The sequence below is a fragment of the Pinus tabuliformis genome, chromosome 3_2 (genome assembly GCF_031772625.1).
Source record: "Pinus tabuliformis cultivar Carrire ecotype Pingquan chromosome 3_2, CPIR1, whole genome shotgun sequence".
In the NCBI taxonomy this organism is placed as follows: domain Eukaryota; kingdom Viridiplantae; phylum Streptophyta; class Pinopsida; order Pinales; family Pinaceae; genus Pinus; species Pinus tabuliformis.
Window position 1 is genome coordinate 679,295,173 of NC_142302.1, and position 14,972 is coordinate 679,310,144.

At 37.1% G+C, this 14,972-nt stretch overlaps 1 protein-coding gene across 14 annotated transcripts; it reads left to right on the top strand.

The window, feature by feature from the left end:
- The first annotated feature begins 5,600 nt into the window (after window positions 1-5,600).
- Window positions 5,601-14,126, top strand: LOC149182466 (serine/threonine-protein kinase AFC1-like). Of its 14 annotated transcripts, XM_089416858.1 has the most exons (13): window positions 5,615-6,062; window positions 6,260-6,593; window positions 9,827-9,853; window positions 10,022-10,175; window positions 10,339-10,387; window positions 10,573-10,687; window positions 10,996-11,087; window positions 11,280-11,427; window positions 11,550-11,614; window positions 11,740-11,837; window positions 13,443-13,548; window positions 13,667-13,809; window positions 13,910-14,126. In XM_089416858.1, exons 1-13 carry the CDS (start codon window positions 5,973-5,975, stop codon window positions 13,914-13,916), a joined length of 1,428 nt encoding a protein of 475 aa, XP_089272984.1. In that variant the 5' UTR covers window positions 5,615-5,972; the 3' UTR covers window positions 13,917-14,126. The 14 variants fall into 14 exon arrangements, 7 of the variants coding, with proteins under 7 accessions (XP_089272984.1, XP_089272986.1, XP_089272983.1 ...); XM_089416857.1 differs by having other exon boundaries at window positions 5,616-6,062; window positions 13,667-14,126; XM_089416859.1 differs by having other exon boundaries at window positions 5,619-6,062; window positions 6,260-6,494; window positions 13,667-14,126.
- Window positions 14,127-14,972: the final 846 nt, after the last annotated feature.

Below are 14,972 nucleotides of genomic sequence, written 5' to 3' on the forward strand. Positions count from 1 at the left end.
TGCTAGTGCTGTGTCCTAGAATTTCAAACCAAATTAGAGACAATAGCTGGGAATGTGAGGGATTGTTAAGTTAGAGGGCAGTTCAACCATGAGTCAAAACTATATCAAACTAATGTTTACAATTGGCTTGGTTTTTTTCACACTCCAAAACTTGATCCCTAGGGACTTGTTCAAGTTTGATTAATATGAGTTCATAGTGCTTAACATTGATATCATCATCATCATCATCTTCTTCTAATATTTGTAAGTTAACTCTATTAAATTTCAACCATATTACATAACATAGAGTTCACGACAATCCAATAGTCTACCTCTCTGGAAACCATAACAGTGGCAATGCAGAAGGCTTTTTATCATAAGAGTTTTAAAGATAAAAATAATACTCGACATAATTGTGTTATTCAAATTCTTCGACCAAAGCCCAGAGTAAACTAGTGACCTAAAACACCAAGATTGACAAAACAAAGAATGTCTAGTAGACTAGAAAACCAGTGAGCCCTAGGCTTTAGAGCTATCATAAAAGCTTAGAAGAAGTAGAGGGTTCCATCTCTATTGGATCTATATCAGATTTGTTGCATACTCCTAGAATTGGAATATGGACCATGTGGGCTTCCATGTGCTCCATTTTAATGTCCATGTTCTTCATGTGTAATTGCATTTCATCTAACATCAAGAGAATTTCCTCCTTGGCATTGTTCCTTTTCAAGAGAACCTTGTTGATTACCATTTTCATTTGTGATTAGACGTTGATGGTGTGGACATACTGGGATTGGTGCCCTTAGGTATGCCCCACGTTAGGAACCCATGCTTCAACATGATCTAAAGCTTCTGAATAAGAAATACATTCTTATTCCCGGTTAGCTTATGTTTTAGCCTCCCAAAGCTCCTATTGGACTTCTCGAGGAATTTTATTTTGGAAGTGGTGGGCTGGAGATTTTACCCTGAAATGGGCATGGAAGCCTCCACGCCCTCCCTCGCTACCACTTCCTTGATTATGAGTCATTATAGTGACAATGAGTTGGAGATGAGTCGTGAAGAGATTCAAATGGAGCGTGGAGGGGGATGACAGGAACAAGAGGAGCTAAATAGGCATCAAGAGAGGAATAGAGTAGAGGAAGGTAGGCAAAGGACCCACATAGGAAAAGGTAGGGGCATCTGACTAGTGAGCTCAAGGAGGGGGTCACAAGGACATGCCAAAAGCTTTATTAAAATACACTCGATTAGATCAAGAAAATGAATGAAACAACTGACCTCATGACCAAATAAACTAGATAGGTTAAAATAAGAATAGGGAGTGTCCTGTATGTAAGGAAGAAGTGAGTTAAATGAGGAAACTACCATCGTAGCGAGAACCAATAATGTATCGAGACTCAAACATCGTTAGAACTAATTTATGAAAAAAATGATGAATTCATTTTATATCTATCTTAATCTCCATTTTATAAAGTATTGAAAGGGATCAAATCCCCCTCCCCACATTTTTTCATGAAACAAAGCGCCTCACTTTCCAACTTGTAGGCAAGGGAAAGTAATTCTACAGGGTTCAAGGCCATTCAACAATGAGGCTTGAAACCATTATAACAACATACTCAATATGAGTTCATCATATCACTTGTGGGAATTAAACTTGGGTGGAGAAAATAACAATAATCCCTCTTAAACATTTAAGATAAACCTAATTAACTAGAGAAAACAAATCCCTTAAAATATACACCATTTCTTAAATTTTTATATTTAAAAAAATTAATCCCTTTCTATAATAAATAAATCTAAATGATGTCAACCTTTTTGTAAAAACAAAAAATAATGGCGTTGTCTAAACAATTTCACTCGAACGATCATTTCTCGTCGAAATCTAGTTTGAATCGTGTTTTTGATGGTGGAAATAGATTCAACGCCATTAACATCCTCTCGGGCACCTAAAATCTTGAAGCTTACCAACTATAACCCAAATTTCCAAAAAATTCCACTAAATTTTATCAAAATTATACCAAAATTTGTATTATATTTTCAGCGAAAACATTAACTATGCGATAAATAATCCCTATTATTAATAAATAACATAGAACTAATCCCTATTATTAATAAATAACATAGAACTTCAGTAAAAGTAAAATACAAATAAATATTATGTTGACTATATAAAATAAAATAAATATTATGTTGACTATGTATGATGCCCACATAAAACTGCTTCTGCTTGGCTAAGAGCTCGTCTTCCTCGAACGTAAGGAAACAGGTTAACGGCCCAAGACCCAGAGGCATTTGGCAGGAGCGAAAGCCTGCTCCCTTACGGACCACCAGCGGGTTATTTCAGGTGGCGTGGTTTTCCTTGATAACAGTGATGTGTCAACTGACATTCGCGGATAGCAGCCAGAGATGGCTGTCCTCACTGTTGGTTTGACAAACTGAGTTTGATAGGTTTTTCCACCTTTTGAAAAAAAAAAAAAAAAAAAAAAGAGGCAAAAGTCACTCGGCCCATAATTAATTATGTAAAGCGTCTCAAAAGTTAGCGAGGAGGTTGTAAAGCATCTCAAAAGTAGTTTTAGGAGGGACTAAGTTTGTGGTTATTTGTAATTTAATAAATAATTAAAATATTTTTTCGAGTTAACAAATGATTAAAATATGATGAAAATAAGGGTGATTTATTCTATTAAAATATTGGGAAGAGGGATTCTCTGGGTGGATATTTTAATGGTAATAAATACTTAAAATATTATGAAATTGTGATTTATTTAATTTTTATTATAAGAAATAAATTAAAATTTGGTTGGTTAGTTGACTGAGTTATATTGAATTAAGATAAAATAATGGTAATTTATTTATTTTTTATTAGGAGAATAATAGTGATTTATTTAGTTAAAATTTGGTTGGTTAGTTGAGTAGGTTATATTGAATTAAGATGAGATAATGGTAATTTATTTAATTTTTGTTATGAGAATAATGGTGATTTATTTAATTAAAATTTGGTTGGTTAGTTGAGTAGGTTATATTGAACTAAGATGATGTTTTTTTTTTCTCTGCAAATGCTAAATTCTATTAATTGTAAGGCAAAATATTTTTACATACTGTCGAGGCCTCAGGAGACATAGTTTGAGAGCGCTCAACATAACAGAACTGCCCCCTTACAAACAAAAGCTGGGGAGACCAGTTACAAAGATCAAGAAACCAGATGAAAGACATAGAGAGTGACATATTTAGCTGAGAAAGAGAACTGAGCCACAGAAACACAAAATCAATGCAAACCAGCACAAAGTGTATCACCAAATCCCCAGCTGGAAGCCAAAAACAATAGGTCATGAGTGCTGAAACCTGACTGTGAGCCTGAAACAGTAGCCGAAACAAAAAATAAAGAGGCAGTCCCAGGTGGCGCTACCCCTCCTTTGCCTTGCCATGATTCTTCTCCTCAGCCAGACCTGCACCGCCGGTCCTCAAACTTTCATTGCCGCCCAAATCGCTGCCAGGGATTGCCATGGAATGGCTTGCTTCACCTTGAGTCCCTTCCTCAGCAGCAGGTCCTGTATCTTCAAGGGGAGGAATATTTTTGAGAAATTCCTCCTGTCCAGACTTCTCACTTTTCCAATTCTCTAGGCTATCTTTGTCCATGGAATGCTCACTGCTTTGGGAAGGATCAGGAGCAATGCAGGCCAGAGGGGAGACCTGATTTTCCTCTTCCGAAAGAATAATGGTGATGTGAGCAGTAATAAGGGGCCTGTTCAAATTACTTTGAAATTTAAAGTGCGTGGTTTGGAAGGCACTGTTCGGAATAGGCTTGCGTCCAGAGCTCAAAGGTGGCACAGCCTCGTGGACGGGGGGATTGATGGGCGCCGGCTCAGTTTCCACAGCATGACCGGCCGAGGAATGCAAGCCACTGTCACGACGCCCCCCTGAACGATGCCTCTTACCCGAACGAACCATAATGACAGACAGGTGGTAGGGCGCAGAGAGATTATAGACAACAGAGACGACAGAACAGAGTCGGTTGAGGCGAAAGGGATGCCAAACAGAATTCACAGAATACACCCCAGACGACGACACAATACATCCAATGCGTAAATCCAGAACAGGGGAGAGCTTACCCTTGGTAATGTTGGCCTGGAGCTCGCGACGGTGAACCAAAATCAGCCCATCACCATCTGCCTCCGCTAACCAGGTTCCGTTGCCGTGAGACTGAGCATAAGGCGTGATGAAAACGCTGAGGATCAGCATGATTATAACTGAGAGAATGTTGCGTCAAACATCGCGAGCCATTAATGCAGATCTGCTAACCGATCCTGCCTTAATACCTTCCTCCCGTTCGCATAAGGTTAAGTCTCGGGAAGCCACGCTGCTCTGCAGCTGGCAGTATCGGACTTTAATTCTTTGCATGAGATGCATTAAGGGTGATGGTGCCACCCGCATCCGGGGGAACTAAGATGATGTTATTATTGTTGGTTTTTTTTTGGCTAGAATTGAGTGGAGGTGGAAGAGAGACAAATCAACATGAAATTAGACATCTATAAAGATACTTCCGAGGAGTTCTATTCTAAGGGATGCTTATTCTTTTAGCTTTATCACAAAGGGTCAAGAAAACCCCTTTGCAAGAATTGAACCTAAGCGGAGGGGAGATCAAACAATCCTCTCCCAAGCCAAATATAACAATAACTTATAACTTAGCAAGAACAAATTCGTCATATGGGTGGGGCACCTACTTTTCTCTTTGAGCCTTATTACAACTAGAAAAACATATCTTTTGAAATTGAACTAAGCTAAATGTGAGAATAAGCCATATTCCTAATCAATGAACTCTATTTAATAATTTTAAAATACGTTATATGAGTGAAGCAAATAAATTTGTCCCTTAAAATTAAACTTAACCAAATAAAAAACAAACGGTGTTCCCAACAATATTTTAATAATATATATATATTTTTAAACCCTAATGAAATAGATATTTAATAATATTTTTTGTGACACTTCAAAATCACAAAAGCAATATGACAACCGAATACATCCAACATCTTAGAGATTTAACAAAAACTTATATGTCAGGTTGGTGGGAGCATGTAAACCTTAGGTGAATGGAAAAACAAATAAAACTCCCAACCACATAAACTACCAACCTCCACTTATTAACCTAAACTGGTCTAATTTCTTTTAACAATTTAAATTAAATTAACCCTTTAAACCAATATCATTATGAATTTGCAAAAATTACCTTTTGCATTTGTAAATGGTAATTAGAATAACTTCTATTAACATCAAATGTTAATTTGATAAAGACATTGAATAAGACCTATAAAAAAATAATCAACCCAAAAAAACAATTTCAAATTTTGTATATAAAATTCAAAACACTTAATTATTCAGTTTAAGTATTCGAATTTTAAATTTAATATAATTATATTTAAATTCAATATAATTATAATACCCTGCTGGCTCATTAAAATGTTAATTGACCAATATAATTTTTTAATTAATTAAATTACTAATCATTCATCATTAAATTAATCAAATCTCTAATATTGAATACGTTTAACTCCTCATTAAAGTGATCGTCGGTTTAGAGCAAGCGACACATGTAGTCTCCTTTACGCTGTAATCGAAGTGTTAAATTCAACGTCAAACTTTGATAATTCAGTAAAATGGCGATCTAACCGGAGTTAAGAATTTGTTGAACCCTGGTTAACAGAATAAGGGCAAGTGCGGTTACAGATCAGATCGAGGCCGAAAACCAGGAGGGCATGCTTCATCCTTTCTCCTTCATGGTCCTATGAAAATATTTTACGCGGCCTCGCCATGAGCTCTGTTCTTTCCGGTCCCTCAGACCTTTGATGCCTATCTCCGAAATCTCAAAAATTTTGCCTGCCAAGTTTTATGTTCTGAAAATCCCATAAAAATAGCCGTTCTCCCTCAGAATTCAGCGAGGGTTTCTGCGAAGTATATTTATTTTACCCATTTGAGGCAGGGCTAATCTTGTGGGTGTTTTGTAGATGGCCACGGAATGTGTTGCAGAAATGGAGAAACGGCCGAGGAAACGCGCCAGATTGACGTGGGACGTTGCCCCCCATGACGAAGAAGAGGTTGGTCTGTGTGTTGTGGTGTCTTTGTGGTTTTCTCCAGATATTGGGTCAAGGGTTCGAGCCTCTTAGAGACCGGGAAACCCCCAACTCAACTGAACTGCTCTCACTCACTCTGTGTATGTTGTTTGGATTGGATTGGATTGGATTGCTAGTGGGTCAAATTTGACTGTGGGAAACGGGTCGCTGGCTGTGTGTAGGCTCAGCCAACGCTACTCTATAATGGTGGCGCCCATGATGCCCAGCACCAGGTTCGAATCCTTTCCTCTTCGGCAGGGCTAGGGTTAGAGCGTGCTCCTCCTCCTCATCCTCCGCCTTCTGCGTTCGGTGGTCAGAAGGGACCTGCGGTTCAGCGCGGTATTTCTCCTCCATGGCGTGAAGATGATAAAGATGGACACTACGTCTTCGAGCTCGGAGAGAATTTGACTCCAAGATGTAAGTGCACAAATTTCCATGAACTTTCTTCTTCGTTACTGTATTATTATAACGATGGACACTACGTCTTCGAGCTCGGAGAGAATTTGACTCCAAGATGTAAGTGCACAAATTTCCATGAACTTTCTTCTTCGTTACTGTATTATTATTGATTAGAGAGGGCGTGAAAGGATGTTTATTCCGTCAGAGTTTTCTATGGACAATTCATGTCAAAATTGTGTTAGGATAGAATGGGTTTTGACTCTGGGTCATCCTTGTGTAACTCGCTGCTGCACCATGACCCAATGGACCCACTAACATCCCCTGGATTTATTAGATATAATGTCTGTTTTTATTAATACACAAGAGATAGTAACAGCAATTTACATATGATCATCAAAGCCCTACAGAACTTGAATGGCTCTTTCCAGATCTCTTCTGCTTATACTGTTTTTGCTATGAGGCAATCGATATGTCTACTGACCATAAAATTCATAACAAGCAAGGCTATGTAAATCCCATATATGTATGTTTACTTTTTCCCAGTGAAATCCCCAGCAGAAACTCCACGCAGTGGACATTTTTCCACATTCGACTGACCATAAAATTCATAACAAGCAAGGCTATGGAAATCCCATATATGTATGTTTATTTTTTCCCCAGTCAAAGCCCCTTCGGAAACTCCAGGCAGTGGAAACTTTCCCACATTTTGCAGATGGTACCCAACGTATGTTTATTTTTCCCCATCCAAGCCCCTGCGGAAACTCCAGGCAGTGGAAACTTTCCCACATTTTGCAGATGGTACCCAACGTATGTTTATTTTTCCCCATCCAAGCCCCTGCGGAAACTCCAGGCAGTGGAAACTTTCCCACATTTTGCAGATGGTACCCAACGTGAATTCGTTGGTTGATTACAGCGCCTAATCCTATAGGCACATTGAGTGACGCATGCTGACAGAGGCAGATAGCCCTGGCATCAACCCCAAGACCTACATGAAGCAGCACTCAACCACTTGAGCTAGCCCACCAGGCTTCCTACCCTTTATATATTTATATTTTTTCCCTAGCCAATTGACCGAAACCACAGGCCCTTGGGTCTGACTCAACCCTGGATAGGCACACATGCACGCTCCGAGTAGAATTAATATGGGAGTTGTCTAACCATTATATGTTTTGGAATTTTTGGCCAGAATCGGTGAAATATTTTTGGTCAAATCTTGATCTTTGTTGTTTAAAACGGGTTTTTGACTCTATTTATTCAGCACCTTAAAAAATCTCTGGAGCATTTGAATTGTTTAGAGTTCACAACTCAAACTTGTGATTCCAACAAATCCCTATTAAATTCTAGGCAAATCAGACCAAAAAAATATACCGGAAAACCCTCCAAAACGTATAGCAGATAGACTACGGCATTAATATGATCACTCTATTATTTCTAACACTCTATTATTTCTAATCGAGGAGAGTCTGTAATCAAGCCAGCATCTTTTACATCAGTTTGAAGGCACATGATTAATCGGCATAAGTACCATGAAATAGCACTGGTCGGTCCAAAACCTAAGAAAGGTGGCTAGGTAGCAAGAGCTACATCCGGCAGCCCCATGCAAGGGAGGATCATGTGAGCAGAGATACGAATCTAGATCATCATCAGGATTCATCCGGCAGCCCCATGCAAGGGAGGACCATGTGAGCCAGGATATGAATCTAGATCATCATCAGGATTGCTCCAGGTTGCTATTTGACCATAGCCTGACTAACACACACACACCAATTATCCATCTAGATTCTGGACCACGGGAGCAGGAAGATGCACATGGGGAATGCGTGGGAGCACATCCAAGTTTTAGGGAAATTCAGGGGGACAGGGAGATGTTGGGGTCCCTAGCATAGGGGTCCTCATCTCTAAAATTATAAAAATAAAGACAATAATGATAAAATCTCAACAATAACAATTCATCCCATGCAAATTTACTATGGTGCAATCTAGTGCAAATGTTATAATCTTGCTCCTAAAATCTTGAAAACCATTGAGTCTGGTGAATTCTGAATGGGATATGAATTCTATTTTCTCCCTATGAAGTCTGAAGAGTTTGGAAACACTCTCAAACATCTTGAAACAATTCATGGTAAACTGGTAATGTTAGAAAATTTAAGTAAAATGATAGAAAAAGTAAAATAAAAGGAGAATGACCTTTATTCTCTTTTATCTTACCATTTCTACTCTTTTGCTGCAAGAATTTAAATTTGCCATTAATTACCGAGGTCACAAACTCCTCAAACCTCTATTCCCAGACACCCCATTTTAAAGGCAACCAATATATCCTGGGCCATTGACCCATTAATGCGGGGCGGCAGTATATGCCACCCATTTGGATTACTGCCGCCCCGCATTAATGGGTCAATGGCCCAGGATATAATCCTTGCCCATTTTAAAGGGGAATGCCTAGATACCCCTTTTGGTGAAATTTGCTCCCCACACTGGGGAAACGTTTTACCATGTGTTTCCTTGATTTTCTCCAAAAAGGGGATGTGGGGAAATGCCATCCAACTTGGGGGCTTGTCCCTAATATATATATATATATATATATATACATACTTGGCCACAAGTCTCATGAAAGATAGTCCCACGAAGAAGGCACTAGTAGGCACAAGTCCTAACTAAGACGGCTAGGCAGCAAGACCCACATCTGGCAGCTCCCATGCGAGGGAGGACTATGCCAGCTAGGATATGAACATAGGATCATCTGCATGGAGCCTTATTTGTGCAGGTGAGATGGTTTGCTTGCCCAAGCAAGGTGGCTCGTGAGTTATGAAACGTATCTTCTAGGAATGTGAGTTATGAAACGTATCTTCTAGGAATTTGAATCTTGGTGAGGGTACTCAGTCATCACACAAGTGCCTGCAACCATTTCATTAAATTTCCTTAGATACAGTAGCTTCTTTTATTTAGTAATTTTCTTTAACCCTTTTTCTGTTGTTAGTTTGGTTTCTGCTCCTCGTGACTCTAACTTATATGATTTTTAGCTTGCATGATGGAACTTAGCTCTCTTTCTGAAGGTATTTGTTTGTTTGTGTTTTTTGCTAGTCATTGACATTTGAGAGTGGAAATGTTCTTTATTTACATGTCCAGTCATATATTTTTAGTTATGCCCTTTTTGTCAAGGTGCTACATGTGCCCATGTATGTGGACAGTGGGATATTGCTTGCATTTATGTTTTTTTCTACTGTATTGCTTATATATTCGCCTTTTCCTCAAGGATTTCTATAGAAACATAAGTTGATGCATTTATGATTTACTTGTTTACAATTTTGAAGTATCATTTGCCTGATAGGTGTATTACTCTGATATTGCAGACAAAATTCTCAGCAAAATGGGGGAAGGTAAGCTATATTTTTTCAAATTTTTGTTTGCACAGTATTATTGCTGAAGTTACTTTGACGAATGCCATCTAGATATGTTAGGATAAGCGAGTAAAATGATAATTTAGATGTTTATGCTTGTTGTCTTCTGTTGTTATTGTTTTATATATCATATACCCATGTTTTCAGGGACCTTTGGTCGCGTTTTGGAATGTTGGGACCGAGAAGCAAAGGAGTTTGTGGCGGTGAAAATTATTCGCAGCATACAGAAATATCGTGATGCAGCAATGATTGAAATTGATGTTCTTAGTGTTCTCTCCAAACACGATAAAAGTAGTTCACGGTATGTGCATGAATGGTGAAATTATCTTACCCTATTCACATTTTGTTTTGTTTATGGGATATGGTAACACTGTTGCAAAGATGTTTTCTTCATTGCCTATCTTCACCCTAGTGTTTTGGGGAAAATTGATGTTTTGGTTGACCGTCACAGTTCTCTGTCACAGGTGTGTCCAGATAAGGAATTGGTTTGATTTTCGGAACCACATTTGTATTGTGAGTATTATGGACTAACTCCATCAACGTCAAGACAGCTGATTAGAGATGAATTACATTTAGTCAATTGTATTCTTTCCATTTATGTATGATTTGGTTGTGGGTCCTATAAGTAAGCTTCACTGAGTAACTAGTGGGTTGAGTGTTGAAGTTTTTCTTTGGATGAACTTAAATGCTGTTAACAGGTATGTGAGAAGCTTGGACCAAGCTTATTCGATTTTCTACGCAAAAACAAATATCGCCCATTTCCTGTTGATCTAGTCCGGGAGTTTGGTCGGCAACTTTTGGAATCTGTAGCATGTGTGTAGACAAGACTTGCACCCATAGCTTTCCTTTTGCGTCCGATGGAGAACTCTGTTTTGCGGTTGATTTGGGTTTTATGCACTGCGAGGGACTCATTTGCATTAGTTTTGCATTGATTCCTCTATTTATATTGATTGGCCTCAAGATTAAGATGCTCTCAACCTTTCATATGCAATCATTCAGACTGGCGATGCTTATTTTGTTTTGTTGGTTTATGCTAAAAGTTTTTGGCATGGTGTAAGTCCACATATCTAGAATGTTTAGTTGACACTCGGTTCCATATTTCTGTGGTTCTTCTATGGCAGATATGCATGAATTACGTCTGATACACACAGATTTGAAGCCAGAGAATATACTTCTTGTTTCTTCGGACTATTTAAAGGTTCCAGATTACAAGGTAATTGCCTAGTGGACTTCATTGTTGTCTATTGAGAAGGTTTTAGATCTTGTTCCTTTCTAGTTTCAAGATTATTATCACATTGATGCTCTTGTAATTTTTTTTTTAATTGTTTTTTTCCTTTTCTGAAATATCTATCCTTTATTGTTTGATCACTAACTTGTTAGATCTTTGGTTAAATTGCATTCACAGAAACATCCCCAGGATGAAACACATTATAAACGACTGCCAAAGTCAAGCGCAATTAAGCTCATTGATTTTGGTAGTACAACATTTGAAAGCCAGGATCATAGCTCAATTGTTTCCACAAGGCACTATCGGGCACCTGAAGTAATTTTAGGTAGGTGCATTCCGATTAATTAATAAGTATGAAGGCTGACTATGGTGTTGTCAAAAGAATGGAATTTTAGTAATACGACTAGAAATGTTTGTAGCACACTCAATATTTTGAGCTTGTCTCAGGTCTTGGATGGACGTACCCTTGTGATATTTGGAGTGTTGGATGCATACTTGTGGAGCTTTGCTCTGTAAGATTTGATTAGCACTGTTCAAGAATTTTTATGCCATGTTGGTGTGACTACATATTTATCCCTCAAATATACATTATTCAATGGGATTAGGGTCTTAGTTATTGTCTGTCTGATTTATTCAGGGAGAAGCTTTATTTCAGACACATGAAAATTTGGAACATTTGGCTATGATGGAAAGGGTCCTGGGGACATTTCCTCAACATATGATTAAGAAGGCAGAGTAAGTTATTCATTTGTTTAACCGTTGACTGTTTGTCAACAATTTTTATTTCTTGCAAGCTCTTGTTTTTTCTTGTGTGCAATTTACTTGTCTGTTTTTGATGCTTATCTTAACCATCCTCTCTCGTAGCTTTCTTTCTAGTACATGTGTGCTATATTTTTACACAGTTAATTCCTGTTGTTTTGTTCGTAATTTCTTTTTCTTTGCTCCAAATTGTGCATAGGTATTTGGTTTTATCATTTTGTGCATAAGCCATTAGAGTTTTTTTTAGGAAAAAAAGGCTTTATTGAGAATGATCAAAAGCTACATCCAGCAGATGTTTAGGACATTCAACAAACATTCAAACTCCATTTGATATTGTTGCTTTTATCCTATATTTCACATTTGAAGTAACTCCATCCTTTAGCTTGCCTTTAGATTCTTGTTCGTCGGCCTTCCTGATCAAGAATAACTCATTATTTCCATTCAACCTCTTCATTTTGACGCTGAAAAGTTAGTGCTTCATATTTCACCTGCATCTTTTAATTTTGTAATTTTTCTGCAGTTTTACAAACTGAAAAAGAAAAACAATATTCTCGTAGTCTGATAACTGCCCCAACTTGATGTCAGAATATTGCACAACAACTTTCTCTAGAAAACCCTACCTGAACAGTCTCCTCATGGTTGAATTTGTCTCAAGATGTGAATCATCTTCATTGACATAATGTTTCCAATAACAGTTCCTTAACGTTTCTACAACCCATGTATGTCATAGACACTGGAAATTTAAGAAGCCTTCCATTCACTGTGACTGTAGACAATTCCAAAGTATATGGTTGAATTATAGGAACTACGCTTTCATGAATAGGCCTGCTACACCTCATAGTGATGGACTTGCAATTAGAACTTTATTTATGTCACGTGTATTCAGCATCCCAACAGTCAATGAAACATCATTCGGATCCCAAGTTTATTGAATAATGTTCATTCACGACTCCGGTTTAGATCTACTACAAATCCTTACATTTTTTATGATGGTAACCATACTTCACATCCCATAGCCACTGTATGTTCCTGTCACTAGTTCAGTGCAAATTCAGTTTTTACCCTCATATTTTTGTGTGGAAAATTAAAATTTATAACGTCTCAAGATTTGTAAAACAAACATCTGTTTCAGCCAGTCTATTATCAGTAAGCAAAATGTTCCATGAACCTAGGAAACAAAAATGTACGATGAAGTTTAAAAAAATTGATTACAATTGTTTGCCATTTTAAGTTCAGATGTTATTTTGAAACAATAACATAATTCGAAGGCAAAGTTTTGGAAATTGATTGTCATTGTTTTCTTTTTTAAGATTAAAACATTTTTAGAAATGTAGAAATGTATAATCTTCTTCGGGAAAAAGTAGTGAATTTTTATTTCTAGATTTTTTTTGAAAATATATGCTCTTTAAAATGTTTCTGTGCAAATATGGTACGTGGAATGTATATTATGGTCGTGACTGTGTTCTTTGTAATCAGTATATTATTAACTGGTTATAAAGTATTTTTTAGTGAAGTTTGTAATGTACAAGTTTCTGAAGAGTTAAAACAGTCTGCCAATGATAACCTATCCTGTGTTTACAGCCGACGAGCGGAAAAATACTTTAGACGGGGTACACGATTGAATTGGCCTGAAGGAGCAGCTTCAAGGGAAAGCATTAGAGCAGTGCGGAAGGTGTCACGACTACGGGTGGGTTATCTGTTTTTAATATTTATGTACAAATGGATTATAACAGAAGTTGGAAATCTGGTTGTTTATGTATGTGGCATGAACTTACAGTCTTGTCATTGTAATGCTTTAATTGCAGAACTTAGTGATGCAACATGTAGACCATTCGGCAGGTGTGCTGTCAGACTTGCTTGAAAACCTTCTTAAATTCGAGCCTTCAGAACGACTGAGTGCCCGAGAAGCTCTAAGCCATCCATTCTTTACAGATGATTACTATAGAAGGTTCGGAAATGATCCACGTAGTTGATCTCATGTAATGTTTGACTTGAAACTCTTACCGTAACCCTAAGGAAGTACGTAACATTTTCTTGTACTTCTACAGTATTTGACTTGCAGGTGCAAGGCACACTAGTTCTGCAACAGTAAATAGTTCTGGCCGAGAGCTGTCATGGTGCAAAGGCAATTGTAAAATTCTTCTGTAACATAACATTCATTATTTCAGCAAAAGTTTTCATGTGTATTTAAACTAAGGATGTGATATATGCATGAGTTGTTTTAACTTGGTTCTGTAACATATATTGCAGATACTAATTCTATTATTGAATGTGCCAAGTATTGATCTTTCTGAGAGTGGCCATTGGCTGGCTATATCTGCATCTTGGAACATTTCTCTAGTATTCTCTTCACTGCCTTCCTTCCATTTATTTAATATTCTCCTGAACAAAAAGTTCATAATTTCATTTTCAGGAAAACCTTGTCAGTAAGTTTGATACTTAAAGGAAATTTGCAATTTTTAATTTATGTCTGGTTCCTCATTTGCAAATGAAGGACTAGGAATTCTTATAACCATTACAGAATTAAAGGGTCTTTGTTGTATGGAAACATCCCGTATTAGTGCTGTTGTTCTGGCTAATTAACTTGTTGGTGCTGTTATCACATTGCAAATTTTCCTTTTACTATGTTGCTGACTTAAGCGGGGTTCATCACATTCTTTTCTATGCTAATGGAATTTAATTGATTTGCCGGTTCCAACATTTCATTGTGAGGTTGATTTATTAAATTAAAAAAAAAAATCATGTCGCCATGAAGGCAATTTATAAAGCGAAACAGATTGAGTTTATGTTCAAACTAGTGTCCCCCTTAAACAGGGGATTGGGAATGCTGAGGTAAATCGAGAAAATATAAAATATAAAATAATCTTTAATAATATTACCTGAAAAACAGGCATGTACAGATGTAAAATATTTTTTAATAATATTACTTGAAAAGCACTATTTTTTGTTTTGTTTATTTTAATGGTATATATTTATAAGTATAATTAAAATGTATATTTGAAATTATAATTTTTTAATATTTTTTTGTTTTGTTTATTTTAATGATATATATTTACAAGTATAATTCAAATATATATATGAAATAATAATTATTATTTTTAATAATAATAC

Bases quoted from the DNA above. Each gene is read 5' to 3' on its own strand.
- LOC149182466 (XM_089416857.1), top strand. From the start codon at position 5,973: ATGGCCACGGAATGTGTTGCAGAAATGGAGAAACGGCCGAGGAAACGC. The intron at 10,388-10,572 runs GTGAGTATTATG...TGCTGTTAACAG, and splicing joins TTCGGAACCACATTTGTATT to GTATGTGAGAAGCTTGGACC. The intron at 11,428-11,549 runs GTAGGTGCATTC...AGCTTGTCTCAG, and splicing joins GGCACCTGAAGTAATTTTAG to GTCTTGGATGGACGTACCCT.